The 20,354-nt window shown below is 37.6% G+C and overlaps 4 protein-coding genes and 1 long non-coding RNA gene across 5 annotated transcripts in view; 4 read left to right on the forward strand and 1 right to left on the reverse strand.

Annotated features, from left to right (window-relative positions):
• LOC145442513 (GATOR2 complex protein WDR59-like) overlaps positions 1-20,354 on the reverse strand; it is a 458,341-nt gene that overhangs the window by 32,657 nt on the left and 405,330 nt on the right. The gene's annotated exons all lie outside the window — the stretch shown is intronic.
• LOC145443481 (kelch-like protein 3) lies at positions 3-1,650 on the forward strand. The gene is made up of 2 exons (XM_080321443.1): positions 3-399; positions 1,505-1,650. The coding sequence occupies exons 1-2, from the start codon at positions 3-5 to the stop codon at positions 1,648-1,650; spliced, it is 543 nt and encodes a 180-aa protein (XP_080177569.1).
• On the forward strand, positions 111-5,764 carry LOC145442519 (kelch-like protein 7). Its single transcript, XM_080320458.1, has one exon. The coding sequence runs from the start codon at positions 4,016-4,018 to the stop codon at positions 5,615-5,617; it is 1,602 nt and encodes a 533-aa protein (XP_080176584.1). The 5' UTR covers positions 111-4,015; the 3' UTR covers positions 5,618-5,764.
• Positions 10,750-15,793, forward strand: LOC145442528 (uncharacterized). Its single transcript, XR_013916088.1, has 2 exons — positions 10,750-11,645; positions 15,724-15,793. It is a non-coding gene; the product is annotated as an uncharacterized LOC145442528 (long non-coding RNA).
• On the forward strand, positions 16,584-20,154 carry LOC145443575 (kelch-like protein 7). Its single transcript, XM_080321523.1, has one exon. The coding sequence runs from the start codon at positions 16,665-16,667 to the stop codon at positions 18,258-18,260; it is 1,596 nt and encodes a 531-aa protein (XP_080177649.1). The 5' UTR covers positions 16,584-16,664; the 3' UTR covers positions 18,261-20,154.

Here is a 20,354-nt window from a genome sequence, read left to right on the forward strand (position 1 = left end):
AGATGACTACAAAAGAAGAATGTCGATTGGATTTCGATGTCGTTGGTCATATGAGAAAGATATTCAAGAAACTTGATACCATGAGACAGGAGCGAAGAAACTGTGATATTATCATCAGAGTGGAGGGCAAAGAAATTTGTGCAAACAAAGATATACTATGCGCTGCGTCTGATTATTTCAATGCCATGTTCTATCATGATACTGCCGAGAGGAAAAGTGGAGTTGTACTGATGAAGGAAGTCTCCTATGTTGCTGTGAAGAAATGTGTGGATTTTATTTACACCGGAAAATTATCGACCAATGTAAGAAAATGTAAAGATTTGTTGTATGCAGCCAACTTGCTGCAATTAAATGACATCGGCGAGAAAATCCAGGCATTTTTGGAATCAAAGTTGGATTGTGAGTCATTTTTCGTCACTAAAAAAATCAGTGAACAATTTTCATTGGGTGGATTAACTAAGCATTGTGACAGTTTTGCACTAAAAAATCTTCAATCCTTGTCAAAAAATGAAAAATTTTCCTCCTTGGATTTTCAATATGTTTCATACCTTCTATCTGCAAGTGATATCACAGCAGACTCGAAATTATCAGTCGGGCTCAAGTGGATAAATTATGCACAGGAAGAAAGAGAAGACCATTTGATGAAAGTAGTCAGTCTCATAGATATAGATAAAGTATCACGAACCTATTGCAGGCAATTAGTTAAGAGTGAACCCGTTTGCTTGAATTCCCGTGAATTTATGAAAAGGATGGTTCTGTCATTGACGACACCAGAGATGTATGTGTCTAAAAGAGGGACAAGATATTCTGCCACTGAAGATTCAAATACTGTTGAACCTGACTCGTTGATCCTATTCAATCAAGATGGCGTTCATCGCTATATTCCGGGAAAAAATCAATTGCATCAGCTGACGTGTTCTCCCATTTTCAATAAAGCTGGATTTTCAACGTGCACCGATGGTCAGCATGTGTTTGTTGTCTTTTTCAATTCTACTCATGTTCATGCTCTTAACATTAAAAACATGATGTGGCGTCGTTGCAATGACATGCTTTACAGTCACGGTTATGACACACGATGTGTTGCTCATGATGGTAGAATCTATGTTGGCGGAGAAAATAAGTTAGAGACTTTATTGACCGCGGAAGAGAAATGGAAAGTTATTGATCTTGGATCCATATCGTTTTCGGGTTCCTGTCTGGTAGCCTATAAGAATCGCTTATATGTAATCGGTGGAGGTATAGGTGACAGTGTTTACTGTCATGTCACATCATTTGTTTTCAGCTATTCTCTCAACTCTTTGTCATGGGCCCAAGAAACACCACTCTGCCATGCAAGACGGTATCCATCTGCAACTGTCTTTAATGATAAGATCTATGTTGCTGGCGGGACTTATAATTGGCATCGCTTGTGCAAATTCGAAATGTATGATGTGGAAAGTAAAATATGGACTGAGCTTCCACGAATGTTATCCAATAGATCCTCATTTTGTCTTGTTGTTGTTAGCAACAGATTGTTTGCCGTTGGTGGTGGTAGCGACAAATTCTTCGCTGTTGATGGTGGTTTCAATAAAGATCATCTTATTGAAGTGTTTGACCCTATGTTTGGAAAGTGGAGGAATCACCCATCTCCTCGTCTTCACCAAATTGTGAATACAGCTACAATTTCGCTATGATAAAGATGCTAATAATATCTGGTTAATATCATAATCCATCAGATCCTTACTATACAATATTTGGAATGAAGTCAAATTGTTATTTGCTATAACCATAACCTGATACTCAACGTTGTTCGAAAATAACTTTTTTCCCGGATTCGAAGGATTCACTGATTAAATTGCTAGGTTGCCTAAAAAAAAACGCTGCACGCCAAATTTGGCTCAGTTCCAACCAGTAGAAGTGGCCGCAGAGCCAATTGAAATTTTTGTATTTTCTACAAAAAAAAATTCTTTTTTTAAAATTTTACTGTCAACCCCATGGAATTGTTGCGTTGTCTACAAAAATGATGAAAAACAATTTTGACGCAATTCCAAAGCGTAGAAGCGAAGTTATTTGAGTATTTCATTACGAATTGGCTTGGAATTCCCACCATCACAGCTATTCTTGCATATCCAAAAGTTTCAACTGCAATAACTTCGCTGCAACTGATTGAAAGTGGGCAGAAATTGTTTTGTGTTTTAACAATTTCATGGGGTTGACAGTAAAATTTAAAGATTTTACTTTTTATAATGAATTGAAAAATTTCAATTGGCTCTGCGGTCGCTTCTGCTGGTTGGAATTGAGCCAAATTTGTTGTACAGCATTTTTTTAGGCAACGTAACAAATAATTACGGCATGCGAATCCCCGGAATCAGAAAAAAAGTTATTTTTTAAAAACCTTTACCTGACGGTGATATTGTTCTTATCAATATAGGAAATCCCACCTATTTTCCTTTCAAATTTTTCAGGAATCATTCATGAGTTGGTTATAAGTAGGTTGTGTGGAAATAGGATTAAAACAGATGAGAGTAATCTGATGTGTTGTGCACTCGTTTATGATGCCTTGATTTATGTGAAAGATAAGTTGCTGTCATTATCATGTTTTTTGTGTAAGGCTGTAGTGCCTGAAAGAATTCGTTCATTCATTTTTATAGCCTATTTACTCTATGGCAGGGTTGTAACCAAGTCACAAGGCTCCGAGTCACAAGTCAAATCTTACTTTTACAGTTTTGACTCGAGTCAAGTCGAGTCATTTTCAATTCCCCACCGTGTCAAGTCCAAGTCAGCAAGCAGAGGGTCAAGTCCGAGTCATGATATTATGACTCGAGTCCGAGTCCTATTCATTGTGTTGACTGCTCAGGTTCCCGTTAAAGTATTGTGAAACCCACGTTTTATAACTCTGTTTGGTGATATATCGAATGGTTCGCATTCATAATATACCAATTTTTCTCACTTTTAGCAGTTTCTGGTCGCATTTTCAAGAACCAGTACCAATAGACAAATCCCAACAGACAAACCCTGGTATGGTGTATTTCCGCGACTGGGCATTTCATTAGTCGTTGTCGTAAAGGCTATGGCAGTGGTCTTCAACCTTTTTCGTCGTGGTCTCTGTTTGGTGATATCGAATGGTTCGCATTTATAATGTACTAATTTTCTTCACTTCTAGCATCTTCTGGTCACATTTTCAAGTAATTGTGCCCATAGACGAAATCTCAATAGTGTGGTTACTATACTATTCTAAATTACAATGAAATGTCGATCTTGGCCGTCAGAGTCTCGAGTCTTATGACTTGGTTCGAGTCATGCGCAATGATAAAAAAATCGTGACTCGAGTCATTACAACCCTGCCCTATGGTTGCTGCATAGGTGTTGTCTTATTGATCTGGCAGCTTATCAATCGTGAGAAGAGGTCAGTTGGCTCTGTTGATGAAGTTTTGACGTGCTATCATAAAATTTCTTCTATAACCACTGAATATTGAATCCTGTGTAGCTATTGTAAACCTGGTAATAATGCTAAAAAATTGTAGCCATTTTTATTCATGAATCGTGATGAGTTAACTGAGTGTTCAATAACTAAAACTCGCAATGCTTACACAATTTCTTCACGTTTTATTGGAGAATCGTGGTATTGTCGGCATCCGTAAAGTAGTTTGCAAACTCCTAAAGTCTGAGCACCCCTGTCATAGCACGAATAAACCATGTGCAATATACTCGGGAAAAATCTTGTCCTTGATTAGGCTAGTGACTCTTGAATCGGAACATGCAATGGTTAAAAATTTCGTCATTAACTAATCTATGTTATAGAATACAATTTGTGCTGAAAATTAACGAGAGAACAGACCGCTCATTGTCGAAAGAAGCCGTTCTTACTTTTGTTTGTGCGCATTGATCTCAACCGAAGTTTTATTTGAACTTTCATGTCTCTTATCAGGGATATCAAGAACTCTAGAAATTCCCGTCTCCGATGTCAGAATTTGTGAAACAATATGTTTTGATGATCAGAATTTAAACTATAAGTGTAAATATATCGTTAAACGAGATGACTACAAAAGAAGAATGTCCTCTGGATCTTGATGACGTGGGTCATATGAGAAAGATATTCAAGAAACTTGATACCATGAGACAGGAGCAAAGACACTCTGACGTCATCATCAGAGTCGAGGGCAAAGAAATTTGTGCAAACAAAGATATTTTATGCGCTGCATCTGATTATTTCGATGCGATGTTCTCTCATGATACTGCCGAGAGGAGAAGTGGCATTGTAGAGATGAAGCAAGTTTCCTATATTGCTGTGAAGAAATGTGTGGATTTTATTTATACCGGTAAATTATCTACCAATGTAGAAAAATGTGAAGATTTGTTGTATGCAGCCAACTTGCTGCAATTGAATGACACCTGCAAGAAAATCCAGGCATTTTTGGAATCAAACTTGGATTGTGAATCATTTTTTGTCATTAAAAAAATCTGTGAACATTTTTCGCTGAGTGGATTAACAAAGCATTGTGACAATTTTGCCCTGAAGAATCTTCAATCCTTGTCAAAAAATGAAAAATTTGCCTGCTTGGATTTTCAATACGTATCGCACCTTCTTTCTGCAAGTGATATCACAACAGACTCCAAATTATCAGTCGGGCTTAAGTGGATAAATTATGCACAGGAAGAAAGAGAAGGCTATTTGATGAAAGTAGTCAGTCAGATAGAGATGGATAAAGTATCGCGAAACTATTGCAGGCAATTGGTTGAGAGTGAACCAATTTGCTTAAAGTCTGGTGAATTTATGAAAAGGATCGTTTTGGCGTTGACGACACCAGAGATTTGTGCCGAAAATTCAAATATTGTAGAACCAAACTCATTGATCCTATTTAATCAGGATGGTGTTCATCGCTATATTCCAGAAAAAAATAAATCGCATCGTCTGACGTGTTCTCCCATATTCAATGAAGCTGGATTTTCAGCGTGCACCGATCGTCAGTATGTGTATGTTGTCTTTTTCAACTCTACTCAAGTTCATGCTCTACACACTAAAAATATGAAATGGCGTCGTTGCAATGACATGCTTTACTGTCACGGTTATGACGCACGATGTGTTGCTTATGATGGTAGAATATATGTAGCTGGAGATGATAGGTTGGAGACTTTATTGATTGCGGAAGATGTATGGAAATCTATTGATCTTGACTCTATGTCATGTGAAGGCGCCTGTCTAGTAGTCTATAATAATCGCTTATATATAATAGGTGGAGGTGGTGAATTTTACTGTTCATCAGATGTTTTCAGCTATTCTTTCAACTCTTTGTCATGGGCCCAAGAAACACCACTTTGTCATGCAAGCCGGTATCTGTCTGCAACTGTCTTTAATGATAAGATATATGTTGCTGGTGGGTTCGATGATAACTGGCTACGTTCATCCAAATTCGAAACGTATGATGTTGAAAGTAAAATATGGACTGAGCTTCCACAAATGTTGACCGGTAGATGCTCATTTGGTCTTGTTGTTGTTAGCAATAAATTATTTGCTGTCGGTGGTACTGCCAAAAAAAGTCATGTTATCGAAGTGTTTGACCCTATGATTGAAAAGTGGAGTGATCACCCATCTCCTCGTGTTCACAAAATTGTGAATACAGCTACTATTTCGCTATGATAAAGATGCTAAACATATCTGGTTAATATCATAATTTAACTGATCCTTACTTTACAATATGTGGATCTAGGTCAAATTTGCTATATCCGTAACCTGACACTTAGGGTTGTTCAAAAACAACTTTTTTTCTGGATTCTGAGGATTCATAGATTAAATTGTTAGGTTGCCTAATATAACGGTGCACACCAAATTTGGCTCAGTTCCAACCAGTAGAAGTGACTACAGAGCCAATTGTAATATTTATATTTACTAAAAAAACTTGAATTTTTTTCCAGAAATTTTACTGTCAATCCCATGGAATTGTTGCTTTGTCTACAAAAACGATGAAAAACAAATTTGACACAATTTCAATGCATAGAAGCAAAGTTCTTTAAGTTTTTCAATAATAATTAGGTTGGACTTCCCACTGTCACCGCTATTTATGTTATTTTTTTAGAGTTTCAACTGCAATAACTTCGCTTCAACTGGTTGAAAGTGAGCAGGAATTCTTATACATAGATCCTTTAACAATTTGATGCGTTTGACGGTAAAATTCAAAAATTTTGTTCTTTTATAATAAATTCAAAATTTTCAATTAGCTCTGCGGCTGTGCGACTGGTTGGAATTGAGCCAAGCTTGTTGTGCAGCAATTTTTTGGGCAGCCTATCAATTTAATCGGTGATTCCCCAATCCTTTAAAAAGTTATTTTTGAACAGCACGTGATATAGTTCTTATTTATATACGAAATCCCACCTCCTATTTTCATCTCAAAGTTTTCAGGCATCATTCATTATTTCAGTGGTTCTCAAACTGGGGGGCGAGTAAGCATCTGAAGGGGACGCGAAGCTGCGGTCAACTGAAAAATTTTTTCGCGCTTGGCGCGATTTACCCACGATTCATAGTTATTGCTCTGTGTATATTCCGAATTTCGTATTTGAGAATTATCTCATCAACAGTCATAACCTTCCAGGCCATCAAACCATCTGTTGAGACTGCTAGCATTCTGGTTGCATTTTGTGGGGGGCGCGAATTTTTTCACTAACATAAAAGGGGCATGTCTAAAAAAGTTTGGGAACCACTGTATTAGTTGGTTATAAGTTCTTGAAATATCAGTAAAACAGATAAGGTTGATCTGGTGTATTGTACACTTGTTTATGACGCGTTGATTTATGTGATTGATAAGTACCTGTCATCATGTTTTTAATGTTTTTTAGTAGTGCCTGAAAGAAGTTGTTCATTCATTTTTATAGCTGATTTGCCCTATTGTTCCTGCATAGGTGTTGTCTTAGTTACCTGGCAGCTTTTCAATAATGGGAGGATGTCAATTAGCTCGGTTGATGACGTTTTGACACGCTATCATAAAACTTCTATATGTACCGAATATTGAATCCTGTGTGGCGATTGTTAATAATGTACAAAAATTGCAAGTCAGTTGTATTCATGAATCGTGAAATGTTTGCTGCGTACTCAAAATTCAATCTAAACACCCAATTTATAAGACTCGCAATGCTTACACAATTCCTTCGCGTTTTATTGGAAAATCATGGTATTGTTGGCATCCGTAAAGTAGTGCGCACACTCCCGAAGTGTGATCATCCCTGTCATAGAATGAATAAATATACCCAGGAAAAAGCTTGCCCTTGATTAATCCAGTGACTCTTGAATCGGAACATGCAATGGCTTCGAATTCTGCCATTGACAAACGTGTGTTGTAGAATACAATGTGTCCTGAAAATTATGGAGAGGACAGACCGTGCATCGTCAGAAGAAGCCGTTCCTTCTTTTATTTGTGTGTTTACCAACGAAAATGTTCCTTAGATGGTTGGAAGGTTTAACTGAACTTTCATGTCAGTGACTCAGAATTCGTGAAACAATATATTGTTAATTATTTGCAATAGATCATAATTTGAACTAAAAGTGTAAATATATACGTCTACAAGATGACTGCAAAAGAAGAATTTCCTCTGGACCTTGATGACGTTGGTCACACGAAAAAGATATTCGAGAAACTTTATACCATGAGACAGGAGCTAAGATATTATGATGTTATCACCAGTGTGGAGGGCAAAGAAATTTTTGCAAACAAAGATATATTATGTGCTGCATCGGATTATTTCGATGCCATGTTCTCTAATGATACTGCCGAGAGGAAAACTGGGGTTGTTAAGATTAATGCAGTTTCCTATGTTGCTGTGAAGAAATGTGTGGATTTTATTTACCGTAATTTTCCATGTATAATGCGCAAAATTTTCCCGATTTTTTGTCCTAAAATCGGGGGTGCGTATTATACATGGGTACGACAAGCCCTGGAAAAATCTCCCTCGAATATTACTTGAAATCACACCTTTCTTCATGTTTGTTTTAATCGCGCATCACATTCAGCATCATGCCCCGTAATTCGTATTATCAGTGTTACACGCTGCCAATTAGCGAGAAATGTTTTGCCAATTAGCGTCTATGCTGCACAACAGCAAGCGATCCCCTGCAGAGTTGGTCTGTCGTTTGTACGCGAGCGAAATTAGGTAATTGATTTCTGCACGGACGCGCGGCAATCCTCGCTAATTTGTCGCGTCAATGACAAGCCTGAACAATCGCATATACAACACGCTATGTGCCCAAGATGTCATCGCTGGCCTAAACACTACTGTCGCTCCCAACAGTCCGGGTGCGAACAAGATAATTGTTAGTCTGAGCTCCATCTTTCTGCAAGTGATATCACAACAGACTCAAAATTATCAGTCGGGCTCAAGTGGATGAATTAGGCACAGCAAGAAAGAGAAGGACATTTGATGAAAGTAGTTAGTCTGATAGAGATTGATAAAGTATCGCCAACCTATTGCAGGCAATTGGCCGAGAGTGAACCCATTTGCTTGAAGTATGGTGATTTCATGACAAGGATCGTTCTGGCATTGACGGCACCAGAGATGTATGTGTCTAAATGTGTGACAAGAAATTCTGCCACTGAAGATTCAAATAGTGTTGAACCAAACTCATTGATTCTATTTAATCAGGAAGGTGTTAATCGCTATACACTCCAGGAAAAAAAACAATTGCATCGTCCGATGTGTTCTCATATTGCTGGATTTTCAACGTGCATCGATGGTCAGCATGTGTGTGGCGTTTTTTTAAATTCTAGTAACGTTCATGCTCTTATTATCAAGAACATGGAATGGCTTCGTTGCAATGACATGATTCACAATCCCGGTTATGACACACGATGCGTTGCTCATGATGGTAATATCTATGTAGCTGTAAAGGAGACTTTATTGATTGTGGAAGATAAATAGAAATCTATTGATCTTGACTCCATATCATGTGATTGTTCCTGTCTGGTAGTCTATAAAAATCGCTTGCATATGATAAGTGCAAGTGATGTTGTTTATGGTTCATCACATGTTTTCAGTTATTCTCTCAACTCTTTTTCATGCGGCCGAGAAACACCACTTTGTCATGCACGAAGTTCTCCATTTGCAACTGTCTTTAATGATAAGATCTTTATTGCTTGTGGGTTTGCTGCTTGGAAATGTCCGTCCAAATTCGAAACATATGATGTTAAAACTAAAAATGGACTGAGCTTCAACAAATGTTGACTTGTAAATACTCATTTCGTCTCGTTGTTAGCGACAGATTATTTGCTGTCGGTGATGCATCATCATTGGTTTATTAGCAATTTTATCAGTTCAATACACCACAAAAATGCGATACAATGAAAAGACAGGAAGATGTCGAAGCGACAAGGAGTAGTCTATGGAATGCTTCTAAAAATAGTCGTGTTATCGAAGTGTTTGACCCTATGATTGAAAGTAGAGTGATCACGTAGCTCCCTGTGTTGACAAAATTGTAAATACAGGTACTATTTCGCTATGATAATGATTCTAATAATATCTGGTTCATGTCATAATTTATCAGATCCTTACTACACAATATTTGGAGTGAAGTCGAATCGTTATTTGCTATAACTAAGGCGTTATTTTTTTTAGACATAGACATGTCAAAATTTTGTCAAAATTGTAGCGTTAGGTCAAAATTCGTCAAAATTGTTCATAAAGTCAAAAAAATTTTGACGTCTGCATTTCGTTTGTATCGTAGATTTTCCACTGTCGGTTAACTTATCATTTGATATTTTACAGCTTGTAGCGTTCTTTACATGCCTACCGTTGTAAATGGCCAATTGTCTGCTCATAGTGAATCATAAACGGTCAAATAAAACAAATAGGTAGACATGGTGTATAGCCAACGTACCGCAAGAAATCTTGGGCATTGCATCATTCTCATATTAAGAAGCGCATGATGAAAAATTGTGATGTAGACAACGTTGTTGAAATGAAGCAACACGGTGTGTCACCAGGAGTGTACGCACAACTTGAGTGTTGTCAGCCAACAACTGCTGCTGTTGAACATCCTTGGCAAGCTTCTTAGTAATGACATGCACTTTCTACCCAAGAATGTAGGGAAGTATCTCTCGTTGTACTACAAAAATTTTTAATTATTTCTACCATAATACGTATTGTAACACTGGAATTCTTCATAGGGCCGGATTTCGTTAAATTATTGGGTTTTTCTTGTAAAAAGTTGCCTGTTTCTAGGCAAGAATTGTTTTTTCAGGACAAACTACTTCTTTAGGACACCCAGTTCCAACCAGAAATGAAGATGAGTGGTACAATGTGGAAAAACATCTAATTTGCATACGTTAGGTCAAAATTTGGTCAAAATTCTGTTTGTTTAGGTCAAATAGTGACCTGATCCCAACTCTACTGCGTACAATGAAGTATCCACCGTTATTTGATACTGCGTGACCACCTCCGATCACAATGTTCATCACGTAGGCACACTGGTACATCAGTTTCGTCTGAATATTAAGCCATGCTACTGGTAGTGGCCAAAACCTGTAAAGTATGCACAAATTTCACCTGCAACAGAGGTCTCGATAAAAAACTTTTCACTACGTTAACGCCAGTTCCTGAAGAAAGATTGCTGGCGAACCGTTTGTTTACATCGATTTCATACCGCTGGGGAAGCATGACTCGCGACGCGCTCAAACGCAGAGCTCACTAGAGTTTCCAATCATGGTATATATATCATTGCCTGACGGTGATATAGTTCTTATTAATATAGGAAATCCCATCTCCTATTTTCCTCTCAAATTTGTAGTTTGTATGGAAATGTGACTAAAACAGACGAGTGAAATCTGGTGTATTGTGCACTCGTTTATGACGCCTTGATTTATGTGCAAGATAAGTTGCTGTCATTATCATGTTTTTTGTGTTAGGCTGTAGTGCCTGAAATAATTCGTTCATTCATTTTTATAGCCTATTTACCCTATGGCAGGGTTGTAACCAAGTCACAAGGCTCCGAGTCACAAGTCAAACCTTACTTTTACAGTTTTGACTCGCGTCAAGTCGAGTCATTTTCAATTCCCCACCGAGTCAAGTCCAAGTCAGCAAGCAGAGGGTCGAGTCCGAGTCATGATATTATGACTCGAGTCCGAGTCCAATTCATTGCGTTGACTGATCAGTTTCCAGTTGATGTCTTGTTAAATCCACTTTTTGCAACTCTGTTTGGTGATATCGAATGGTTCGCATTTATAATGTACTAATTTTCCTCACTTCCAGCAGCTTCTGGTCACATTTTCAAGTAACAGTGCCAATAGACGAAATCTCAATAGTGTGGTTACTATACTATTCGAAATTACAATGAAATGTCGGTCGTGGCCGTCAGAGTCTCGAGTTCAAGTCGAGTCAATACATCGATTGACTCGAGTCGAGACATTTCCGTGTTCTGAGAAAATGACTCGAGTCAAGTCGAGTCTTCAAAAAATAGTGACTCGAGTCACTACAACCCTGCCCTATGGTTGCTGCATAGGTGTTGTCTTAGTGACCTGGCAGCTTTTCAATCGTGAGAAGAGGTCAATAGGCTCTGTTAATGAAGTTTTGACGTGCTATCATAAAATTTCTTCTATAAACACTGAATATTGAATCCTGTGTGGCAATTGTAAACCTGTTAATAATGCTAAAAAATTGTAACCATTTTTATTCATGAATCGTGATGAGTTAACTGAGTACTCAATAACTAAAACTTGATATGCTTACACAATTTCTTCACGTGCATGAATAAACCACGTGCAATATACTCAGGAAAAAGCTTGTCCTTGATTCGGCTGGTGACTCTTGAATCGGAACATGCAATGGTTACAAATTCTGTCATTAACAAATCTATGTTATGGAATACAATTTGTGCTGAAAATTAACGAGAGGACAGACCGCTCATTGTCGAAAGAAGCCGTTCTTACTTTTATTTGTATGCATTGATATCAACCGAAGTTATTTCCACAAAAATATTCCTTAGATGGTGGGAAGGTTTATTTGAACTTTCATGTCTCTTATCAGGGATATCTAGAACTCTAGAAATCCCCGTCTCCGATGTCAGAATTTGTGAAACAATATGTTTTGATCAGAATTTAAGCTATAAGAGTAAATATATACTTATACGAGATGACTGCAAAAGAAGAATGTCCTCTGGATCTTGATGACGTGGGTCATATTGGTTGAGAGCGAACCCATTTGCTCGAAGTCCGGTGAATTTATGAAAAGGATCGTTTTGGCATTGACGGCACCAGAGATGTCTGCTGAAGATTCAAATATTGTTGAACCAAACTCATTGATCCTATTCAATCAGGATGGTGTTCATCGCTATGTTCCAGAAAGAAATCAATTGCGTCGTCTGACATGTTCTATTTCCAATGATGATAAATTTTCAACTGGTACGGATGGTCAGAATGTGTATGTGGTATTTTTCAAATCTACTCAAGTTCAAGCTCTTAACATTGAAAACATGAAATGGCGTCGTTGCAATGACATGATTTCCACTCACGGTTATGGCACACAATGTATTGCTCATGATGGTAGAATCTATGTAGCTGGAAATGGTATGTTGGAGACTTTATTGATTGCGGAAGATAAATGGCAATCTATTGATCTTGGCTCCGTATTATGTAATTGTTCTAGTTTGGTAATCTATAATAATCGCTTATATATAATAGGTGGAAGTCATGGTTTTTACGGTTCATCACTTGTGTTCAGCTATTCTCTCAACTCTTTGTCATGGGCCCAAGAAACGCCACTTTGTCATTCAAGACAGTCTCCATCTGCAACTGTCTTTAATCAGAAGATCTATGTTGCTGGCGGGTTATATGGTTGTCACTGTTCGTCCAAATTCGAAACCTATGATGTTGAAAGTAAAATATGGACTGAGCTTCCACAAATGTTGTCCTGTAGATCCTCATTTCGTCTTGTTATTCTGAGCAACAAATTATTTGCTGTCGGTGGTACTGACAAAAAACGTCATGTTATCGAAGTGTTTGACCCTATGATTGGAAAGTGGAGTGATCACCCATCTCCTCGTCTTCACCAAATTGTGAGTACAGCTACAATTTCGCTATAACAAAGATGCTTATAATATCTGGTTAGTATCATAATTTATCATATCTTTATTATACAATATTTGGTTTAAAGTCGAATTGGTATTTGCTACAGCCTTAACCCAGAGGTGGTCAGTAACAAAGTACTTCTACTTTTTTGTAGTATGGTACTCGAGTAGTTTCTGCTACTTGGGTACTTACTCAAGTAGATCTAATATCCCGCTACTTCTACTTCATAATATTTTGTGATCTACTTGCTTAGTTTTCGCTATTTTCAGTTTGTCAAGTAGAATTAGTTTAATCCTCCAATCAGGGAGATAGCCTGAGCAATTTCGGAGCTGTTTTCACGGAGTATCGACATTTTATTTTCATAAAAGTCGAGTAAAGCCCATAATTTTTGTCGCGCACAGTGGATATGAATTGACCAATATGATTTCACAGAACTATCGGTGAATATAATTTAGGTAGCGGGTTGCGTGGTTCCGTTTACACCGCATTGCCGTCCATATGAAATATTTCATCACAGTGTATATGGCCCATTATAACGTTTGAAACTGATGTTTCGCAATCTAGCATTTACTTATCATATTGTAATCTAGCAGTCCACGGCCTGTCCTGTCTGGAAAAGTGGACTCTGACTATTTTAGCTTTAGACCTGTCTTAACATACCACCTTTGAAACTTTCTGGACTAAACACATGAAATACACTTTCCGCTTTTAGAAGTAGTATTCATATCATACTGTACTTTCAATTCCCAGTATATCACTTTGAGTTCAAATTAGTATCACTTCTTTTGTCTGGAGAATACACATATTGAAGGATAAATGCAAGGAGGAGGAGGAGGAAGGACGTAGTTTATTTTTGTCCTTGATGTTTTTTGCGGCATATACACCGACTCATGATACACATACACACGATCTGCACATATGCATACCATGAGTGCATGATGTGCATATGCCGCTGGACAAGGAAGTGCAGATATAGCCTTTTACGGCTTTCATTTCAAGCGTGGTAATGCCTTTCATTTCCGAAAATAAAGCTACACAATACAGTATTTTTATGATCCACCATATTTTCTTATTACGGTTTACTAATCGCGCAAAGTGTATACACCGTATTCGATACCACTTCTCTGTATTGCACTTCGACTAAACTACGGCCTTATAATATAGGGGCGGGCGCCAGACCAATATATTTTTGAAAACGGGCTGTTCGAGTAATTAGAGGATTAGTATCGCATTTCCATATCAATATTATTTTCATCGCATGATGTGGACGAATGCTTATGCTATGAAAAATTGGTTACCTCCTGGTAGGCATCAATATGAATCAAGCTTTGCACCTTTCGCATAGTTCAATTTGCAGCTTTTGACGATTGTTTTCACGACTATTTACCTACTTGAGTAGATTTAAAGTCAGTCAATTCTACTTCAATTAGGTGTAAGTTGCTTATGGAAGAAGTACTTCTACTCATACTTGAGTAGATTTTTTCGTCGCTTCTTCTACTTGAGTAGCTTTCTCGACTACTTTGACCACCTCCGCCCTAACCTGACCTAACCTATCCATCTCGCCTTCTGCCACATGCCACCTCATTTTGTCTCTTGCCTTTTATGTTCTCTACTTTTTTTTCATTCAGTGTGCATGTCTTTTTCTACTTTGCCTAGGCCAAGGTGGGTGTCTGATTTCAAAGACTACTCCAAGTTGTTTTGACACCTTCCTGTCTTTTCATTGTTATCGCAGTTTTGTGGTGTTTTAAAATGATGAAATAATAATAAACTGATACTGATACTGGGGATTGTTCAAATATAACTTATTTCCCAGATTTCAGGGATTCGCTGGTTAAATTGTTAGGCTTCCTAAAAAAAACGCTGCACACATCAAATTTGGATCAATTCCTACCACTAGAAGCGACCGCAGAGCCAATAGAAATTTTTGTATTATAAAATATTAAATATTTTTTAAAATTTTACTGTCAACTCCATGGAATTGTTGCGTTGTCTGTAATAATGATGCAAAACAAATTTACTGCAGTTCTAAAGCCTAGAAGCGAAGTTATTTACGTTTTCCTACCATCAATGCTATTTTTGCGTATCTAAAAGTTTCAACTGTAATAACTTCGCTTCAACTGATTGAAAGTGAGCAGAAATTGATATGTATCTTTCTTTTAGGCAACTTAACAATTTTTTACGATTGACAGTAAAATTTGAAAATTTTATTTTTTATAATAAATTGAAAAATTTCAATTGGCTTCTGTGGCCGCTTCTACTGGTTAGATTTGAGCAGAGTTTATTGTGCAGCATTTTTTTGGCTACCTAACAATTTAATCTGTGAATCCCCGTAATCCGAGAAAAAATATTTTTGAACTACCCTACCAGACTGTGATATAGTTCTTATCAATATAGGAAATCCCACCTCCTATTTTCATGTCAGAGTTTTCAGGCTGTCATTATCATGTTTTTTATGTTAGGCAGTAGTGCCTGAAAGAATTTGCTCATTTATTTTTATAGCTTATTTACCCTATAGTTGCTGCGTAGGTGTTGTCTTATCTTAGTGACCTGGCAGATTTTCGTTCATGGGAAGAGGTCAATTAGTTCGGTTGATGAAGTTTTGACGCACTATCAGAAAACTTTTTCCATAAGCACTGAATATTGAATCCTGTTAATTGTGCTAAAAAGTTGTTACCTATTTTTTTGCATGAATCGTGAAAAGTTTTCGGAGTACTCAATATTTAATCTGAACACATATTTGTTCAAATTTCGAATACAAGAATATACACCAATTCATGCTTTGTATTGATAAAAGTGATACCAACAGTTTAACAACTTAATCCAACACCAGCCAGTGAGCTCACGGATTGATATCTTGGAAAACACAAGTTCTAAGACTCGCAATTCTTACACAATTCCTTCGCGTCTTATTGGAAAATCATGGTATTGTCGGTATCCGTAAAGCAGCTCGGTGGTGGTACTACTGCCAAAAACAGTTGTATCAAAGTGTTTGATCCTAAGATTGGAAAGTGGAGCCCTCACCCAGCTCCTCGTGTTGACAAAATTATGATTACAGCTACAATCTCGCTATAATGAATATTCTGATCAACAGATGAAATGTGACCTGGTGTATCGTGCACTTGTTTATGACGCCCGAATTTATGTCATAGGATTAGGGCACTATCATGCAACAACACCTGAGGGTATATTTTCGTTGATTTTTGTTGCTGATTTGCCCTACAGTTACTGAATAGGTATCGTCCGCTGTTGCTTGCCTGTCCGTGTCCACTTTACAGCATGGATTGATAAATCAATAGATCATCAGAATCTTCCCGGGCGTGGTGCAAATATTCCAGAATATATTTGACTAGTTATATGTTGCTGGTGTTAAGTTTGGAATCGTAATTTCTCCCATGGTCTCTCAACTATGCCGTATTGATCACACATCTTTACTTCAATGCATACCCTATGAACATAATTTTGTACCTATACTTCAAAGCTCTTCTGATCATTCCAGATTCCTTTATAAATTATATTCTATTTTGAATTTTTATGATATCTACATATATTATACATTAATATACAAGACACTTGTGCTTGTAAACCACCGGACTGTGTGTTATTACTTGGAATTTCTACAACGGCGACAAACACGAATGAAAGATGTCTACAAAAATGGAATGTCCTCTTGACTTAGATGAATTCGATCACATGACGATGATATTCAGGAACCTTGATTCTATGAGGCAACAAAAAAGAAATTGCGATGTAACAATCACTGTAGAAGGGAATGAAATTTATGCCAACAAAGGCATATTATGCGCAGCTTCCGATTATTTTTCTGCCATGTTCTCTCATGATACCAAAGAAAATCAAAGTGGAATTATCGAGATGAAAGAAGTTTCGTTTGTTGCGGTGAAGAAATGTGTTGATTTCATTTACACCGCAAAATTATCAACCCGTGAAGAAGAGTGTGAAGATTTGATGTATGCCGTCAACATGCTACAGTTGAACAATGTTTCAGATAAAATCCAGCAGTTTTTAGCGAAGCGATTAAACTGTAACTCATTTTTCATTGTCAAGAAAGTGGCTGAAAAGTTTTCCATTGATGACTTAACAACACATTGTGACAAATTTGCTCTTGATAATATCCAAACCTTGGCAGAACAAGAGATGTTTAAATACTTGGATCTGGCATATGTGTCCTACCTCCTTTCTTCAAGTATTGTCTCGGCAGACACAAAATTGTCAATAGGATTAAAGTGGATAAATCACGCTCCCGAAGAAAGAGATGTTCATTTAATGAAAGTTGTTAGTCTCATAGATATGGATAAATTATCGAGAACCTATTGCAGACAGTTGGCTCAGAGTGAACCTCTATGCCATAGGTCTGGCGAATTCATGACAAAAATAGTTATCGCAATAACGGCATGTGATGTTTCATCTACACCAAACTCATTGATACTGATTGAGAGAGATACTCGTGATACGTACATCATGAATAAAAAGCGGATGAAGAAAGTCCCTTGCTCATTTTCAAAAGGAGGCAAAGGATTTTCAACATGCTTATCTGGTCAAGATTTGTATGTCGTTTTGTGGGCAGCAACCCAGGTTTATGTGCTTAATACCAACATCTGGAAATGGCGTCCTTGCCCTGATATGCTTCACCATCATGGAAGAAACTTACAATGTATTGCCCATGATGGATACATCTATGTCGGAGGGAATAATCGATTGCAGAGATTTTGGATTTTGAAAAATGAATGGGAAACTATAGATCTTGGTCCAAGTTTTTGTAATAGATCCAGCCTCATAGTCTATAAGAATCGCTTATTTATTATTGGCGGATGGCTTGCTGGTAATTCTGTGAAAGTTGTTGCAAGGTATTGTCTGGATTCGTGTGAATGGACAATGAGTGCTCCACTTTGTACTGCGAGGCACAACGCAGCATCAACTGTATTTTCGGATGCAATCTATGTTGCTGGTGGGATTAGCGATGATAATGAAATACGCAGCTTCGAAATGCATGATAATTTCACGGCGGTATGGACTGAACTTCCGCCAATGTTGAGTTTACGGTCTAGGTTTCGTCTTGTTGTCGTCGGAAACAAATTGTTTGCCGTTGGAGACGGAGCAGGAAAATGTTCAATTGAGGTGTTCGACGCTGAGGATGAAAGATGGTGTGATTATCCGACTCCGATGAAAAATGACATCGTTGACACAGCTACAGTTTCGTTATCATATCAACAAAGCATTTAGTTTAACACCTGAGATACTATTATTCACATAAATGTTCTTAACATGGCGAAGGAATTTTCATATGAACTTATACATTTACATACTGATACATGTATTCCAGTGGTTCTTAAAGTATGGGTGACCAGCTGACCACCAATGGGCTTTAAATTTGGGTCGCGATGGCACTAGAGCAGTGGTTCCCGATCTGTGATACGCGAGACCTTTTCCTGTGGTACGCGAACGATTCAGCGATTTTTAATCCTATTTAGCCTACAATGTGGTGTCCTTTGCAGTAAACCACTATTAATGCACAATTACTGCAGTTGTGCAGCAATTTCACGATGGTATCATTGCGCCACACCGGATTCACATCAAAAAGAACCAAGCAGCCCGTGACATTGGCTAGCTAAGCTACTATGACTATCATACTAATTCATCATTGTTGCAAGGATAATATTTCTCCTGATAGCTGGCTAACATAATATTGCATCAGTACAGCAAGGACGATAAATTTCAACCATGTTGAAAAGAGAGTATAATCTAGAATTCATAAAGTATGGAATCATCGCAATCGAATACGGAGAAGAATATATGCCATTGTATGAGACCCGTTTTTAACCCAACCAAGAAGCCCAGCCTGTTGAAACGGCAATGTGATTCGAAACCACAGAAAAGGAGGGACTTTCGGTCATTAAATGGCCGAAATGGTCAATTGAGCCTTGACATATTCTCAGATGTGCTTTGAGTGCCTAATGTTATCTCACTATTCATTCATTCACTATTCATGGGTGTGATGGTGTATTAATATCGAAAATTCTTATTAATACTGGTACATATCACTAAAATAAGTCAAGTGGGATCTAGGTGGTCCGCGGTGTAGGAAAACAAACAAATTGGTGGTGCGCGACCGGAAAAAGTTTGAGAAACACTGCACTAGAACCATCATTTTTATTCACAGAATATTTGCTGAATTTTTTGCAAAAAATTCTGTGCAGGAGGTAGAGCTTCTGTGGGTGCTTTGGTCGTTTCCACTATGTTTGGTCCCATAGTCAATCAATAGGCCAAGTGACGCATGCACAAGACTCGTTACAACATCATGGCTTGATCATGAAAACTGTGCCATTCCTATATCACAGAAGTCTCTTTGGTGTTATAATAAGATTCGTCTGGAAGCCTCTGAAGATTACTTCCACTGAAAATATATTGGAATCCCCCCATAGACCAGACCAAACTAAATGAAAATCTCCTTTCGTGAGATGCACAAGATTCCAAATTCACATTTCTTCACGGGGCGAATTAGTTGCCTGTACTTCATGTTGTATTCGTTTATATAACTTCAAAGTTGGATGCATGTCATGTAGTTAGAAGCAAGTTTTAATCTAAATCTAAAACTAAATCGTGGAAAGAGTGAAGACAAATTCCAAGATGAATAAATCTACCCAAAAATACTTCACTTTATGTTAATTTATACAATAATTTGGGACAGACCATAGTAATATGTTGGAACCCATGTATGTATGTGGATAATACAAAGAAGTTGTGCATTAAAAATACTACGAGAGAAATTTCTGTGACATCAACCTCACTGAATCAAGGAATCTTTTTTTCAGGGATATCTAGATAGTTATCCCTGATTTTTTCATAATGAATTATGTTTCATAGAACTGCGTATCGTACAAGTGGTTCTGTACACCATCTCTATTTCATACATGTTTCTGAAATGTAGCATACTATCTTTAGAAATGAATCTATTTTCATGTGCGAGGTTTGAGTCGCGAGATGTAAATAAGACTCAGATTTGGGTCGCACTCTAAAAAGTTCATGAACCGCTGATGTGTTCGGATGTCGTACTCAGACAAGTTTTGCTTTTGAACGTCAAAAACAGTTACTGGACATTTTCAAACACTTCTATTATATACATATATACACATATACACATATATATAACTATTGTAGCAGTTACGATTGAGGCTATATACAGTTACGTGGTCATTACTCAAGTAAATCTGGTTTCCGTCACTTAATATTTTGTGATTTGAGGCAATTTGTGTCTTGACTCGACTTGCATTCGGGTCATTGCGCATGACTCGACCAAGACAATGACTCGAGACTCAT

This window comes from Botryllus schlosseri, chromosome 7 (assembly GCF_051294905.1).
Source record: "Botryllus schlosseri isolate E-star chromosome 7, Bs_hap1, whole genome shotgun sequence".
Taxonomy (NCBI): domain Eukaryota; kingdom Metazoa; phylum Chordata; class Ascidiacea; order Stolidobranchia; family Styelidae; genus Botryllus; species Botryllus schlosseri.

Coding starts and splice junctions, on each gene's coding strand:
- LOC145443481 (XM_080321443.1), top strand. CDS start 3: ATGACTACAAAAGAAGAATGTCGATTGGATTTCGATGTCGTTGGTCAT. Junction 400..1,504: donor TTTGGAATCAAAGTTGGATT/GTGAGTCATTTT, acceptor TGTTGTTGTTAG/CAACAGATTGTTTGCCGTTG.
- LOC145442519 (XM_080320458.1), top strand. CDS start 4,016: ATGACTACAAAAGAAGAATGTCCTCTGGATCTTGATGACGTGGGTCAT.
- LOC145443575 (XM_080321523.1), top strand. CDS start 16,665: ATGTCTACAAAAATGGAATGTCCTCTTGACTTAGATGAATTCGATCAC.